Source organism: Pseudocercospora fijiensis (assembly GCF_000340215.1).
Source record: "Pseudocercospora fijiensis CIRAD86 unplaced genomic scaffold MYCFIscaffold_6, whole genome shotgun sequence".
NCBI classification, from domain to species: domain Eukaryota; kingdom Fungi; phylum Ascomycota; class Dothideomycetes; order Mycosphaerellales; family Mycosphaerellaceae; genus Pseudocercospora; species Pseudocercospora fijiensis.
Genome location: NW_006921537.1, coordinates 1,752,108 through 1,765,764, shown reverse-complemented (window position 1 = coordinate 1,765,764; position 13,657 = coordinate 1,752,108). Strand labels below are relative to the sequence as shown.

General features: G+C 51.9%; 4 protein-coding genes across 4 annotated transcripts; all 4 read right to left on the bottom strand.

Moving 5' to 3' along the window:
- Nucleotides 1–751: 751 nt before the first annotated feature.
- Nucleotides 752–2,446, bottom strand: MYCFIDRAFT_76962 (uncharacterized protein; the record flags this gene model as incomplete). The annotated part of the gene is made up of 3 exons (XM_007929887.1): nt 752–790; nt 1,502–2,328; nt 2,383–2,446. The coding sequence occupies 3 exons, from the start codon at nt 2,444–2,446 to the stop codon at nt 752–754; spliced, it is 930 nt and encodes a 309-aa protein (XP_007928078.1).
- Nucleotides 2,447–3,129: 683 nt separating this feature from the next.
- MYCFIDRAFT_165834 (uncharacterized protein) lies at nt 3,130–4,170 on the bottom strand (the record flags this gene model as incomplete). Its single annotated transcript, XM_007930148.1, has 3 exons — nt 3,130–3,651; nt 3,706–3,988; nt 4,040–4,170. 3 exons carry the CDS (start codon nt 4,168–4,170, stop codon nt 3,178–3,180), a joined length of 888 nt encoding a protein of 295 aa, XP_007928339.1. The 3' UTR covers nt 3,130–3,177.
- A 417-nt stretch (nt 4,171–4,587) lies between these two features.
- Nucleotides 4,588–8,649, bottom strand: MYCFIDRAFT_197860 (uncharacterized protein; the record flags this gene model as incomplete). The annotated part of the gene is made up of 4 exons (XM_007930147.1): nt 4,588–5,120; nt 5,192–5,617; nt 5,669–7,889; nt 8,314–8,649. 4 exons carry the CDS (start codon nt 8,647–8,649, stop codon nt 4,588–4,590), a joined length of 3,516 nt encoding a protein of 1,171 aa, XP_007928338.1.
- A 366-nt stretch (nt 8,650–9,015) lies between these two features.
- Nucleotides 9,016–11,454, bottom strand: MYCFIDRAFT_204155 (uncharacterized protein; the record flags this gene model as incomplete). Its single annotated transcript, XM_007930146.1, has 2 exons — nt 9,016–11,279; nt 11,409–11,454. The coding sequence occupies 2 exons, from the start codon at nt 11,452–11,454 to the stop codon at nt 9,697–9,699; spliced, it is 1,629 nt and encodes a 542-aa protein (XP_007928337.1). The 3' UTR covers nt 9,016–9,696.
- Between the last annotated feature and the right edge of the window lie 2,203 nt (nt 11,455–13,657).

The window sequence follows — 13,657 nt, the reverse complement described above, 5'->3', positions numbered from 1 at the left end:
CTCGATCGATAACTGGAATAGATAGGCCTAATTAGATTAGATTAGATCCCTCGCCTAGTAGAGGAAAATCCGATAGTATCTTTTCTATTTTATTGTTATTATCCTCTAGCTTATCTTCTATACCGATATCTTCTTCCTAGCCGCGGCGGTTAAGATCCGAAGTGTTAGCAATGCTAGTAAGATTAGAAGAGCCTAGATCTTAGCCTTAGCGCTAGTCGTTTAAAGTAAACTCGGTTAGGTCGGAGTCTACTATTATTAGCTAGCTACGCTAGTTAATCTTAAAGTCGCGTCTGCTTTCGAGCTATATCTCGATAGGAAGTAGTCGCTACCGTATAAACTAAGAATCAAATATATAAAGAAATACTTAGACTCGAAGCTCCGCGTATCGGTTTAACTATTTAGAGTAGTCGATTTTAGTCGAAAGTAACTAGCGTCGGCTCGACGACTAGTACTTAATACTAGTATACTAGGCGTAGATATATATAGCAAGAAAGTCGATCGGAAGTACTTTCCGAAGGGCCTCGAGTTAGTTTAGTTAAAAATCGGAGAGGTGTTTCTAGCGGCTTCTTCGGCTAAGCGATAGGATAGTAGTAATAAGAAGTCGTATAGAAATTCGGATAACGGGGCCTTAGTCGGAATAATTAGGACAAGGACCTCCGAGTGTTGTCTTATTACGTAGCGATATGTTAAGAATCGATGTGTTTAGATAGGCGGAAAGCTATAGAAGTAGGCTCGGCTTAATTAGTGTAACTTAACGCGTATACGTCGTAGAGACTTGATTTTTAGTTCGCTATATTCGGAAATAGTAGCGCTATAAGCTCTAAGTGTTGCTTTAGTTAATTTCGCGTATCGCGTTGTGTTAGTATTTTAATAGCTGCAAGCACTAAGAAACAAGACGGTTTAGCTTCAGGCCTTTAGGCAAAGGATTAGGTAGAGTGGTATGTGATTGGTTGCTCGGAAGTCGGCAAATGAACCCTAAATTATGCTATTACGTGCAATTCGAACCAATTCACCACCGCGGAACGTAATCCTTAATGCACAAAGGCCTGAACGGAGGTAGCTGGAGTCTAGAGCTTCGATGGCCGTGCGTGCATCGGAAATTTTTCTGATGCTTGTTTGGCTTCAGGTTGTTTCAGTCCTGCTGGAAATTCTTGTTGATTGTTACTATTGTTGGCCCTTTAAATTTTTGAGTCAGTCAGTAGTGGTAGGTGAGTGCGATCGATTCATGATTTTGGAGTATGGAGACTGAGAAGATGGATCGGGAGTTTGCTGCTGCACTGTAGTCGCCGCTACCTTCATAAAGAGACAAATATATCGGTCGTATGTACTTTGGAAAGAATGTTTAGAACAGAACAGTAAGTAAGAAATCAGGAGTCGTGAGGGAATTTCACATCCACAGCAGAAAAGGCAAGGCAATGCCTTCTCGAATCACCCATCTCAACCTGGAATTTCACGACCAACTCCCACTCCCATTCTCACCAGGAAAAGCCCTCTGACACACCTGAGCCTTCACCAACTTGCCATCCAAACCCACACCATCCATACCCCCAACATCCAAATTATGACACAACCACTTCAGATAGCCAGGCTGGTTCGTAAGATTCTGAATCACAGCCAAGAAGCCCATACTCGTCCACTTGGTGAATTGCGCCTTGGCATCATCCACAGACAAAGGCGACTTCACACTGCAGATCGTCGACTTGACGCAACTCGCATCAAGCTGCAACTGATCAAAACGTCCCTGTCTGACCGGCTGCGCAGAATTCGCGCAAAAAGTCTGAAGTTGATCGGTCGAGGTGGCGGAAGCAGCATAGGTATACGCGAATAATTTGCTTTGTGCGTCATTATACGCTTCCACAGCAGTCTGATTGGCCGTGGCGCCGCCGATGGTAGTGAAGGGTTGTGGGTGGAGAGAATCGGCTCCCAGCTGACAGGTCGCGTTTACGATTGTGGCGGAATCGAGAAGGAAGCCGTTGAGTTGGACGTAACGGATATTGTCGCAGAGGTAGGAGAAGGTGGATTTGTTGGATTGGTCGAAGGAGGAGGTGAGGAGGGTCGTGAAGACTTTTGTGTTGGCTGCGGAGAGTTTGACCAGAGCTGTTTCGGCATTGGGTTCGAGGGCGTTGCAGACTGGGGTTTGGATTGTTGTGGTGAGGAGGCCGAGCTGGGACCATGTTGTTGCTTGGTTGGCAGAGGATTGGAGGTGGGAGCAGGTTTGGTCGAGGTCTTGGGCGTTGGCTGCTGAGCCGGCGAGTTGCCAGCCGAAGACTACGGATTGGCTTTGCTTGAGAGCGGTTGATGGGCAGGGCTGGGAAGGCGCCGTTTGAGCTGGGTAGGGAAGATTAGGATGTTGTTGTAGACATGCGATGCTATTGTATGTACCTGGTACAGGCACGGCAGCAATGCCAACCGCCAACGCGGCGAGGATCGGAGTCAAGTACCGCATCTTGTATGTCGATCGTTCGTTGCTTGGATAGGCAGGCTGGAGATGGATACTGGGTAAGGATGTATGTCTGCTGTCGTCGGGGGCTACCTCGAGCTCAGTGAAGGACGGTGGAAAGGAGCGACTTGGGGAACGAATGACAAGAGCTGTTTGAGTGAGGAGTACGAGAGCACCTGTCAAAGGCACATGATAAAGAAACTGATGTCAAATCAGATGAAGCAAGTGAGGACGATAGGCATGCTAGCAGCAGACGGCATGTGAAGGTGAAGGTTGTTGAAGCAAAAGCGTGAGGATCGGAGAGTGTACTTAGCTTCGCATTTAGCTTCGCATCGCACGACGTCCGAGCGCGAAAATGAGGTCTGGTCAGGACGTCGTCCACGGGTTTCATGTCCCGTACGTCGATTCTGTGGCGTTGCTCCCGCCCAGATTCGGCGCGGTTCGAGCGTCAGCGGCCGTTTCAGACTCGGGGGTTGTGTCCAATGCCGCACAGAATCTCGCCAAGACCCCATCACGGCCGCTTCCTGAGACCTCCGATGCCAGCAATAGTCACACACTGCACTGCGAATCTCCATTCTGCCGTGCACTGACTTCCATCTCGTGGTCGCCATCCCCATTGGCGGCACGTGGGCGCCGAGTCTTCGTATTGGCACATTTGAACATCCGGGGGTGGTTGAGGCAGTGCTACTCTTCTCTCCATGGCTGCATTGGTACATATCTACAACTGATGAATGCTTCTATAACACCCCATCCTTTCTGAGCGTCTGTTCAGGCGTGGGCAAGTCTCCCAGCAACGTCGTCTGTCCAGCCGAGTTTTCGCATGATACACGACTGCTCATAGGTCCTGGCGCAGGCACTTTCGCACCAAGATGTGTATATCCAGCTCCTCCCAGCTTGGTCTTTCGTCCTGTTGACTCGCCTGATACTTGATTCTTGCCAGATTCGCCCGCAAGACCTGGTGCCCAGCCACTTGCGCCAGTCTTCTCTGCAGCCTCCCTCAACGCGCGCAAAAGCTCTTTCGTAGTCTCTGGCGTGAGGTCCTCGTAGTAGTCATCGTTGATCTGAACCATGGGTGCGTTTGCGCAGGCGCCCAAACACTCCACCTCCGTGAAGGTGAAGATATTGTCCTTGGTAGTCTCGCCGTGGTGGATACCGAGTTCCTCCTCGATCGCCTTCATAACGCCATCGCTACCGTTCAGCTGGCACGGTGTCTGCTCAGAGTCAGCATTTGCCCTGCCTCATTCTCCCCACGCTTCGCATCTTACCGTTGTGCAGCACTGAACATGGAATCTGCCCACGGGATTCCGGTTGTACATGGTGTAGAAAGTAGCCACCTCGTATACTCTCATTGGTGGCATCTCCAGTATCCTCGCAACCTCGTTCATGACACTGATGCTGGTGAATCCGTGCTGCCGCTGGCCGAGATCGAGCAGGGGCATAACGGCGGCCTTTTTGTATTGCGATGGGTACCGGCTCAGGACTTCTTTTATTAACTCCTTGTTCTGCGCATTGAATTCGAAAGGGATATCAGGGTTGTTGACTTCGGTGCTGCTGTGTGGTTAGCAGGTCCTCCAGCGATCACAAGGGGAGAGTACCGACTTTCTGTGGACCATGAGCGATGCGCTTCGCGATACGCTCGACACCTGCAATGCTCTTCGCTGCTGCTTGATGGAGCTTCGCAGCATCTGTGACGGCGCCCTGAAGGCCCATGGCGCAAGTTTGGACGCCATGTTGTGTTGTGAGTGAAGTGTAATGCGAGCGCTGCCGAGTTCAATGGCGATGGATGTTTGACGGCAAGGCAAGGTAAGATCAGGCCGCCTCTCATTGGTGGTCCAGCCGAAGTCGATCGACAGACCTTGAGAACGTCACCACTTCTGCTGCTCTCGAACTTTATGAGGTAGATAGATGTATGTTTGGTTTAATACTGCGAGAAGTCATAGTTTGCACGAACGGCACAGCATGATAAAAAAGTCATCTCATTTGAAAGGTAACCCAAAACTTAAACCTGTCTATACGCGCTTCATGCGTTCGTTTCGTAAAGTCATATCATCTCGTTCTTGTCGTTAATGCAAAGCCAAAATCTTGAAATTGTACAAGAGCAGCCATGCTCTCATGAATAGAAGAAGAAGAATCCACCGCCTCTTATCTCAGCGACGTGATCGTCTTCTACGACCACCATCATCGCTTTCACCTCCGCCGCCACTACCTCCGCCATGCTGCTCACCACCACCCAGAAATCCTTCAGCCAGAGACTTGAAGATGTTTCCAGCACCTCCCTTTCCGCTAAGAAGGTCATTAATCTTCTCTGCCAGCGGATCTTCAGACTTCCGATTGCCCTGCTCATCAAAGCGGTCTGGCAGATCAATCGTTCCTTCCGAGTCTTCGTCCGGGTCGCGATCATATTTGTCACGCATGAGTCCGGTACTGTCACGCTTGCTTCCTCCACCGTCTTCACGATCGCGTCTCAAATCTCGTTCTCTCTCCTTGCCTTTGTCGCGATGTCTTCGGTGACGGTGCCGACGCTTGCCATCCTCAGTGTCGGAAGAGCGTCGTTCATCGCGAGGGTCATCACGTTTTGCATCGTCCTTTCGACGGGATGCGTCTGGCGAATGCGCGATGTTTGACTCCAAGTCAAATCTTACACGACTTGTGGAGCGAGGCCGTGGAGTCGCTACACCATCTGCATACCATCATATCAGCTAAACACCTTCTTTACCATGTGCAAGCGGGTACATCAGGATGTGGACGTACCACCTTCCTGAGATTCGCGCGGTGTTGGAGCCTCATCGTTGACAGGCATGGGCGCACTCACATTCTCAGGATCTCTGCCTCTCCTCCCTTCGTCTCCATACTGAGTGTCACGAGCATAATTGTGATGGCTCTGGCCCGGATAAGGCTCACCGTAGCCATCGTATGCCTGTTGATGATCGTAAGGTGCCTGGGTAGCAGGCTGACCAGCGTAATCAGCGGGATTATACTGTGCGTGAGCATAAGCAGGCTGAGGCTCCACGTAGCCGCTTGTCTCCCCGTTTGGCGGTGGCGGGAAGTAGTTTGCGCCAGGGTAGGCTTGCTGTGCATAGGGATCGTTATTCTGATATGGTGGATAGGAATTGCCCATAGGTGGAGGAGCATAAGGATCGTCTGCTCGGCGATCGTCGTAGTAATCGTCCTCTGGACCTGCATCATCTGTGTCAGATGCGGTTGATACCCGCGGTGCTTGATACTCACGTCTTCGTTCTCTTGATCTCGATGCTCTGCTGCGCTCTCTGCGCTTGCCAATTTCGTGAGCTGCAACGGCTGCAACTCCTGCTGCAGCACCAGCCTCTGCAAGGTTCCTCCTACGGCTTCGACTTCTTCGACGTCTTCGAGTGTCTGGAGAGCTGGAGCCACTGCCACCACGACGTCGGTAGTGTCCGGGTTCTTCATCGCTATATTGACCGCGGTGGGATTCAGGATAGATAGGATCGTGGCCGTATGCTATCAAGCCCGGACGTCCGTCAACACTCCTGCGTCTATCATCGCCATAGGGAGCGGGTGCAGACCTACTTCTCGACCGGCTTCTGCTCCTATGCCGGCCACGATCAATCTCATCCTCGATAACAGCATCTCTCTTGGCCTCCTTGTTTGCTTTATTCTTCTCGTACAGTCCAGCAAGAGCAGCACCACCGAGTCCTGCTGCTGCAATCGGAACACCGGTTCTGAGACGTGACTTGCTGCGATCTCGACCGCCGCGACTACGCGAACGAACCTTGTCCCAGATACCAGCGGCTGCTGCAGACGCCAGGCCTGCTTGTGCAATGCGACGATTCCGATGTTCAGGGTTACGATGCTCTCGCTCCTCGTCGGAAATGTACGTATCCACACTATGGCGGCGTCTGCGAGAGCGACTTCTTCGTCGGTGGCCGTCATTCACTATAATGGTCTCCTTGTTCTTATTCTTGTTCAAGGCGTAACCAGCCAGTGCGGCGATGCCGGCAACTGCTGCGAGACCACCCACCTGCTGAATACGAGAAAGCGATTTTGATCGAGACCGCGAGCGATGCTTCCTGTGACGGCGCCTCCTTGGCTCGCCATCGTCACTTCGAGATCTGCTTCGGGAATTGCGACGAAGGGAGCGCATGCTTCGCACTCTGCTGATCGCTTCAGTCCCAACCGCGCCGAGTGCTGCACCCGCGAGCGCGTTCCGACCACGTCCACCTGTGGCCTCGCCCTGACTCTTGCGGTGATGTCTCAGAATTTCAGCGGCGCCAATACCAGCGATGGCTCCCTCAGCCAGATGACGCTTGTGGTGTCGGTGATCGTCTTCGTCTGTGACCTTTTCACGTCGCACGTATTCGTAGCTATCGTCGCTACTGTATTGCGAAGCGCTGTCCCTAGGTCGCAGCTCCGTCTTACGGTCATAACTTTCACTTCGTCGGCGTCGCTCAACAACTCTGCGCTCATAAAAGTAATCTTCTTCCGGCTTGGTCTCTGGAACTGGGACTGGAACTGGGGGTGGTGGCTCCTCTCGCTTCACAAGCGACTTGGTGTCTTCCTTGGTCTCTTCGACGATTTCTTTCTTCTCGATAAACTCGTATTGTGGCTCTTCACGTCGAATGATGATCTTTTGGGGCTCTCGGCGCTCTTCTCGGATAATGATCGGTGCTTGCGGTGCGGATTCCCTGATAATAATGGGCTGAGGCTGTGGCGCTTGGAAGTACTCGGTGCTCTTGCTGTAACGCTCAATGTCGTAGGGTCGTTCTCGCTCACGCGGCGGAGAGAATGAGCGCTCTCGCTCAAACCTCCACTCCCTGGTCTCTGTTCGATCTGCTGGAGGCGGAGAAGGCGCTCGTGTGATCTCGGTATCGCGCTCGATCACACGATATTCGCTTCTCGGTCTCTCTGGCGAATAGTCTCGGTAGACAGTTCGATATCGAATGTCCCGTCGTGGAGATGGATCGCGCTCACGCTCGGTCCTCGTGATCTTGATATCAACGTCGTCCCTGTGACTTTGAGAGCTCGGCGCACGGGACCGTTCGCGCTCCGTGATCTTCTCCGTCACTTTGTACTCAGTTTTGTAGTCATCATCATGGTCGTGATGACGGTGGCTCTTGTGGCTCTTGTGAGTGCGGGTCGATCTTGCTGGCGAAGGCGAAGAGTCGCGGCGCTCGGTGCGCCTGATGATGACTTTGTCCTTGGTCGTGGTATCATCGTTATCGTAGACAGTGCGAGCAATGGACTCGGGAACCTTGTAGCGCTTGATTGTGGTGTATGAGCTGCGCGGCGGATCGTATTCTCTCTCCACATCAGTCTCACGATAGATGGTGCGCTCACCGCGGACGGACGTCATGTTGGCGGGCGGTCGCTTGGTCTTGGTCCAGTGGCCGGTGGCGACTTCAGAGCTGGAGCTGCTCGACGAGGACGAAGTCGACGAAGAGCTGCTCGTGTAGTGCGCCCGTATGACTGCCGACTAGTGATGCCTCCTAAAGTGTTGATAGTGCGGGTGATCGGGCGCCGCTCAGTCAGGCGGACAAGACTAGGTAGGTAGAAGAGGATGGGATGGGATGGCTGGGGCTGCGTGTGGTTGTCGGCTGGATTGCGCCTCCAGCTGATAGCCTGTGCGCACGCTCAGGCTGAGCGAGTGTGTTGGTGTGGTGTGAGGATGAACGGATGAGATGCGCAGACGTCGAGTGCTGCGTGAAAGCGAGTGCGCCGGCGAGGAAGGCGTTTCCACTCTCACCTCGACCGCGCTTTGGCTTCTGTCTCTCGTTTCAACTCAGATGCCGCGCACGTCCGCAGAAGAATGCGAAACACGCTGTTCAGCTGAGGATGTGACGGGAAAATCCAGCAGAAGCAGAAGGCGTCAGGTCACATTGCCTTGCCTTTCCACTCACGCTGCCTGTCGACCTCCTGCAAGATGACGTGTGGCCAGCAACCAAGGAAATCTGTCGAAATGCCTTCTTCTTGTTCACCAGCGGCTTCCAGAAATTCTCCAGTTGGTTGGCAGCAGCACTGAAGCGACATCTATACTGTATACACCTTCCTGCTTCATCCTTGCACCGCTTCTCCATCTTCATGCCCGACACCTTTCGGTTGGTGGGCGGAGGCGGCACGTCGACACAGCAAGTCAGCATCTCGCAGTCGCAGCCACAACGACACCCATGTCCAGTGTTCACCGGATCACGGACGCACTCGGGCGAACTGCAACGCGCCGCAGAGATGCAGCTCATTATGGATCGGATTGGCCCAGGTGCTGTCTCGCAAGCAAGGCGTGGCATATCACATTACTACCAGCGCAGATAACGCTCCATCAGCTCTTGTGGGAGCAGCAGGATCGCGGATTTCTTGCTTGATCACTTCCACCGTCTACTCTCATACTTCATCTTTGCTGCCCAAACAGCGTTATGACGGTAGCGGCGCCCCCAAATACATAGCGCCTCTACAGAGTGTGTGTCCAAGTCAGGCCATCCATGTATCACACGCAACAAGCATCTTCTCAAGCAGGAAGCGACAGCTGCGGGTAGCAGCGGCACTGTACATTTCGACATGTAGATCGTAAAGAGAGAGGCTATAGCCAAGTTCAAAGCGCTGTCTACCAGTCTCAGACCAGCAGTCGTGGTGGTTATTAACAGTAACACTAGATACCTCTATAAAACAAAACCATGGACAGTAGTACCCAAAGAGCGCAGCCATCTGGCGCAACTTCAAAGCAGACGTCGCCGCCTTGAGGTAGTCGAGACATCCTTCCTGCGCCTTCATTCATACATCGTACATTCAAGGAATAGGACCAAAATTCATACCATGCCACCATCATCTCGTACGCTCACTGATACCATACCCTCGTCTCATCTCAAGCCTGTGCGCTCCTGGACGGGTCTCTGTCGTCAGTTTTGGTGCACCAGAAAGTCGTGGTGCGAGATCGGCCGCCCATACACTTAATCAATATACCCTCCCAAAGCAGATTACCCTCAGACTTGGTCCGGATCAGAACGCCAAGCTAGAAAAAAAAACCTCCAGAAACACAGTAGAGGTAGATGATTGCCCCGATGATATTCCGCCCGTCTCTCTTTCTCTGGCAGTTTGATCCTTTACTTCGTGCTTCGCTCGCCTCTCCGGTCCAGCCTTCTTCCTTCCGAGGCTGTGCTGTTCATCTGCTTGAATATGCAGACGCAATAACTTTTCCGCTGTGGAGCACGGTGGTCCATCTCTTCTCACTCTGCAATGTCTCATCAAAGCTCCTCTAATGTTGTCGGTCGTAGAAGTGACGTGAATGTCGTTCAAGTCACCAAGAAATCCCAACCTTTCCTCGCAATGATAGTTTCCCAATCCCATGTCTCATGCTGCCGTCCGTCATCCATCATCTGCCACACCTCTTCCACGATCTGTCTGGCGAACTTGATGTTGCCCAGCTTACTCCACTCCTGCAACCTCTGGAAAGCCTGGGCAATCTCTGGTCGTTGTTCGGGTTCGAAAGCCGCACAGCCAAGCAGGAAAAGGGGCATCAGCAAGATGCTCTGCATGGATCCTGATCCATCATCACTGTCCCAAGGCAACATTCTCAGATAACTCAATCCTTGGTCTACAGCTTGCTTGAATTGTGGATCTCGCTGTGACGCCAACGTCGTCCGCGCCAAGTACAGCCACGTACATTGCTTGTACAGCAGTGATGCGACAAAGCGCGGAGTATCGGGGGGACACGATGGTGTCCAATTCCTCAGTAGCTCGTCGAGAATGAAGGCCTCTTCTTCAACGTGTGGATACCAATGCTGCACGCCTTGGTCGCGGTACTGCCGAATCTGGTCGCGCAGAAGTCGTATGCGCGATATGTAGCCAAAAAGACCGTCCAGGACACCGAGCAGTGTTCCGGCTTGAGGCTGCATCATGTAGTCCGGCAATGCGAAGTCTTCCATGAGCGCTATACTGCGGTGGTCCAGCGGATTCTTCAAGCTGGTAATCGTACTCGAATAATCGTGGTAGAGAAGAAACTCGAGAATGAAGTGGCGAAGTTGTTCGTTGGGAAATTTGAGATTCGATGTGGTGAGCATTTCCTTCATGGCGTCGAGGTGATGACGATATGCACCGAGCAAGTCGCCACTGCACACGGTCTGTAGACACAAAATCAATGTTTGAGCTATGCTCGGATCGCCGATTGGAACGACGGCAGTCGAGCTTCCCGGCGCCGGATCGGTCCACGAACTGAGGTCTTCTCGGAGAAGTAACATGGCTTTGGTGCAGTGATATTCTTGGCGCTGCTCCCAATCAGGGTGATGTCCTCCCTCGGCTAGGAGGCAGCTGCCGGAAAGGTAGAGTAAGCTGTGCATCAAGCCGTCATGACTTCTCGCCATGGGTAGAATGATTTCGAGGAAGGGATTTTCCATGTCAGTCAGTGAGAGCACTCTGCCCAGCTGGCCAGTGAAATATTGGTAGAACATTCGATCCACAGGACCGTCGACGCCTCTGATGAGCTGTGGCAGCGTTGCTGGAACTCCCACCGAACACCGAAAGAGGGATTGCAGCGATCTCTGCTTGCCACTTCGCCATGGCTGCTTCGGCTCGTAGCCATCGCATACGACGTTGTTCTTGGCGCAATTTTGGCAGACTGGCTTGGTCTCATCACACTTCTTTTTCCGCCTTCTGCACGTGCCACAGCCGGTTTTCGATCTCGCATGCGAAGTCTTCTTCTGCTCAACAATGGGATGTTTTCGGGGTCGTCCTCGCTTCTTGGGTTGTGGTAGGGTGACAATGGCGGGCTTGGTGTCCTCGAAGACATCCAAGGTGCTGAGGCTGTCTTCCAGCTCTTCGATCTTCGCTTGTACTACCGGTGAGGTCTCGCGGTCATCGTCGCTGTCTGGCGTGAGGACTGACTCGCCGGTAGTGTCGGTAGTGAGGTCAGGCGAGGAGCTCGAAGTTGTTGAGAACGACGAGCAGGTGACGGTACTCTGGCGGCGGCCGAAGAGTGCGGTTTCTGCAGGCGAAATCAAGTCCATGCTTCGATGTAGGTTCATGGGCGGGGAGGACAGAGTGATTATGGCCATCGGTGGTTGCAAAGGATGTTGAATCGATGGCAATCGTGGGTTGCTGGTATGGCACGGTTAACCCTGGTACCATGCAATACCCGAGCATTCACTTCACCAGCATCGGAAGCCTGGGAGGCGACAGCTGTTGGGCGTGGGCGCAAGGTTCAGAGAGGGTATTGCAGCCAGCATACCCAGGTGCGTAGATGACGACAGCATGGGAAGGTTCCGGCGCGGTAAGGCACTGTACAGTAATGACTGTACAGTACGGTAGCAGGAGGAGGAGGAGGGCGTCGCGTCTCGTGGCGGCAGACGGCGGCGATTTGCAGCACAGCACAGCACAGCACAGCGGCCCAGGAGGGAGCTGTGGGTAGTGGGTAGTGGGTAGTGGATACGGAGCAGAGCAGCAGAGCATAGGTGAGCGATGTACAAGGGTACGAGTCAGGCGTGGAAGATCGCCAGTGCTTATGATGGATGAGGCTAAAAGCGGACGGCAGACGGAGAGGGCGAGGGCGAGGGCGAGGGCGAGGACGAGGGCAGGGCGAGGGCGAGGGCGAGGGTGAGGCAGGAGGCAGACACGTAGCGGCAATCATGGTTGCGATGCGATGCGATGCGATGCTCGTTGGGAAGTTGGACGTGTCGTCGTTGTTGTTCTTGCGTGAGACGTGTACTGTATAGAACTATAGCGTGAGCGTTCCCCGTTCGTTCGCCGAGCGTCCTTGACATGCTCTCGTCTCGGCGCGGCGCGGCGCGGGTAACGCTGAGCCGACGGCGCAATGCCTGTTGACAATGCTGCACCCTGGCAACGTGCGCGTGAGGCTCTTTCAAGGCCATATCGATGCGTAGATCGTGCTTGGATACTTCCCCGAGCCCCAGCTGGCAGCCCGAGCCCCAGCATTATGTAAGATTTCGAGATCGACTGTTCCTAACGAAATCGCGTGTAGAAGCGGATAATCGCGTCGCTGCAGGCCCCGCTAGCCGGGCAACCACTACAATACTACTATATATAGCTATAAAGCTAAAGTTTGTTAGCAAATTAGTAGTATAGCAAAATTAAAGGTATTGTTAGTTGTTAGCTATCTACTTAGGTCTAATCGGATTGCGACCTACCGCCTTATAACTACGCGAGGCTATATATGCTAGCTTATACTAGTCTCTTAGTTGCTAACTAGTATACTACTATTACTAAGCATACTGCTATTGCTAAGCATACTACTATTACTAAGTATACTACTATTACTAAGCAAACTAATAGTGCTATTACTAACTAGTATGCTACTATTGCTAAGTAAACTAATAGTATTGTTGCTAGAGTACCTAGTAATAAAGCGGCCTTCCTACTAGCTATATAAGCGACTACTAGTACTATTGCTAAGTAGCTTATCGTTGTTGTTGCTTATACAATACCGCCTACTAACGACTATATTTAAGTTGCTCGATTAAACGCTGTTCTTCGCGTACCTTTATATTACTTAGCTCTTAGCGTAGAAGTTCTAGCTTAGAAGGAGGTTGCGGAGTAGCCGGAGGTGCCTATTCGAGTACTTCTCGACGTAGATTATAGTACTCGAAGCTATAAGGGTAATAAGCAGGTCTATACGGTCGGTTAGCCTTCTAGTAGGGGCACTATTAGTTACGGCACTAGCTCTTTATATACTTATAGTAAGCTAAGACCGTCGTTCTTAGCTAAGTAAGTAATACGCCTAGCTCGAGAGTAAAGTTAGCAGTAGTAGTACTTGTTCGCTTCTACTTCTTCGTAGTAATAGCTAAGTCGTTAAGTTCTCGAGCCGTTAGTATACGCTTTGTTAAGTAAAGTGTCGCTCCGCTAGTAAGAGGTTTACGGTTGCTAAATATAACCCTCGGCTCTCGTAGACATAGTAGCCGCTTACTAAAGTTAATAAGCTAATGCTCGTAGAAGTAGTAAGGCAATAGTACTACGCGGCTACCGCCTGTCTCGATTAGCTTTATAATCTCGTATTTATAAGGGTAGCCGTACGTCTTAGTAAGGTAATCGTTATAGCGGTAGTATATATAGCTATACGAGTAGGCCGAGTACTTAATCTTATTGCTATTATCGTTAACCTTAGTTCTTAGTAGGGTAAGGGTACGCTTCTATAGCTTAGCTACTTCGAGAAGGCAGTAGTCGCTTATAACTCGAGAGACAGAAGCCTAGAATACGCTAGTAAGTAGCTTATTATACCGCTTTAAGTTGTCCGCTATAGCGGTA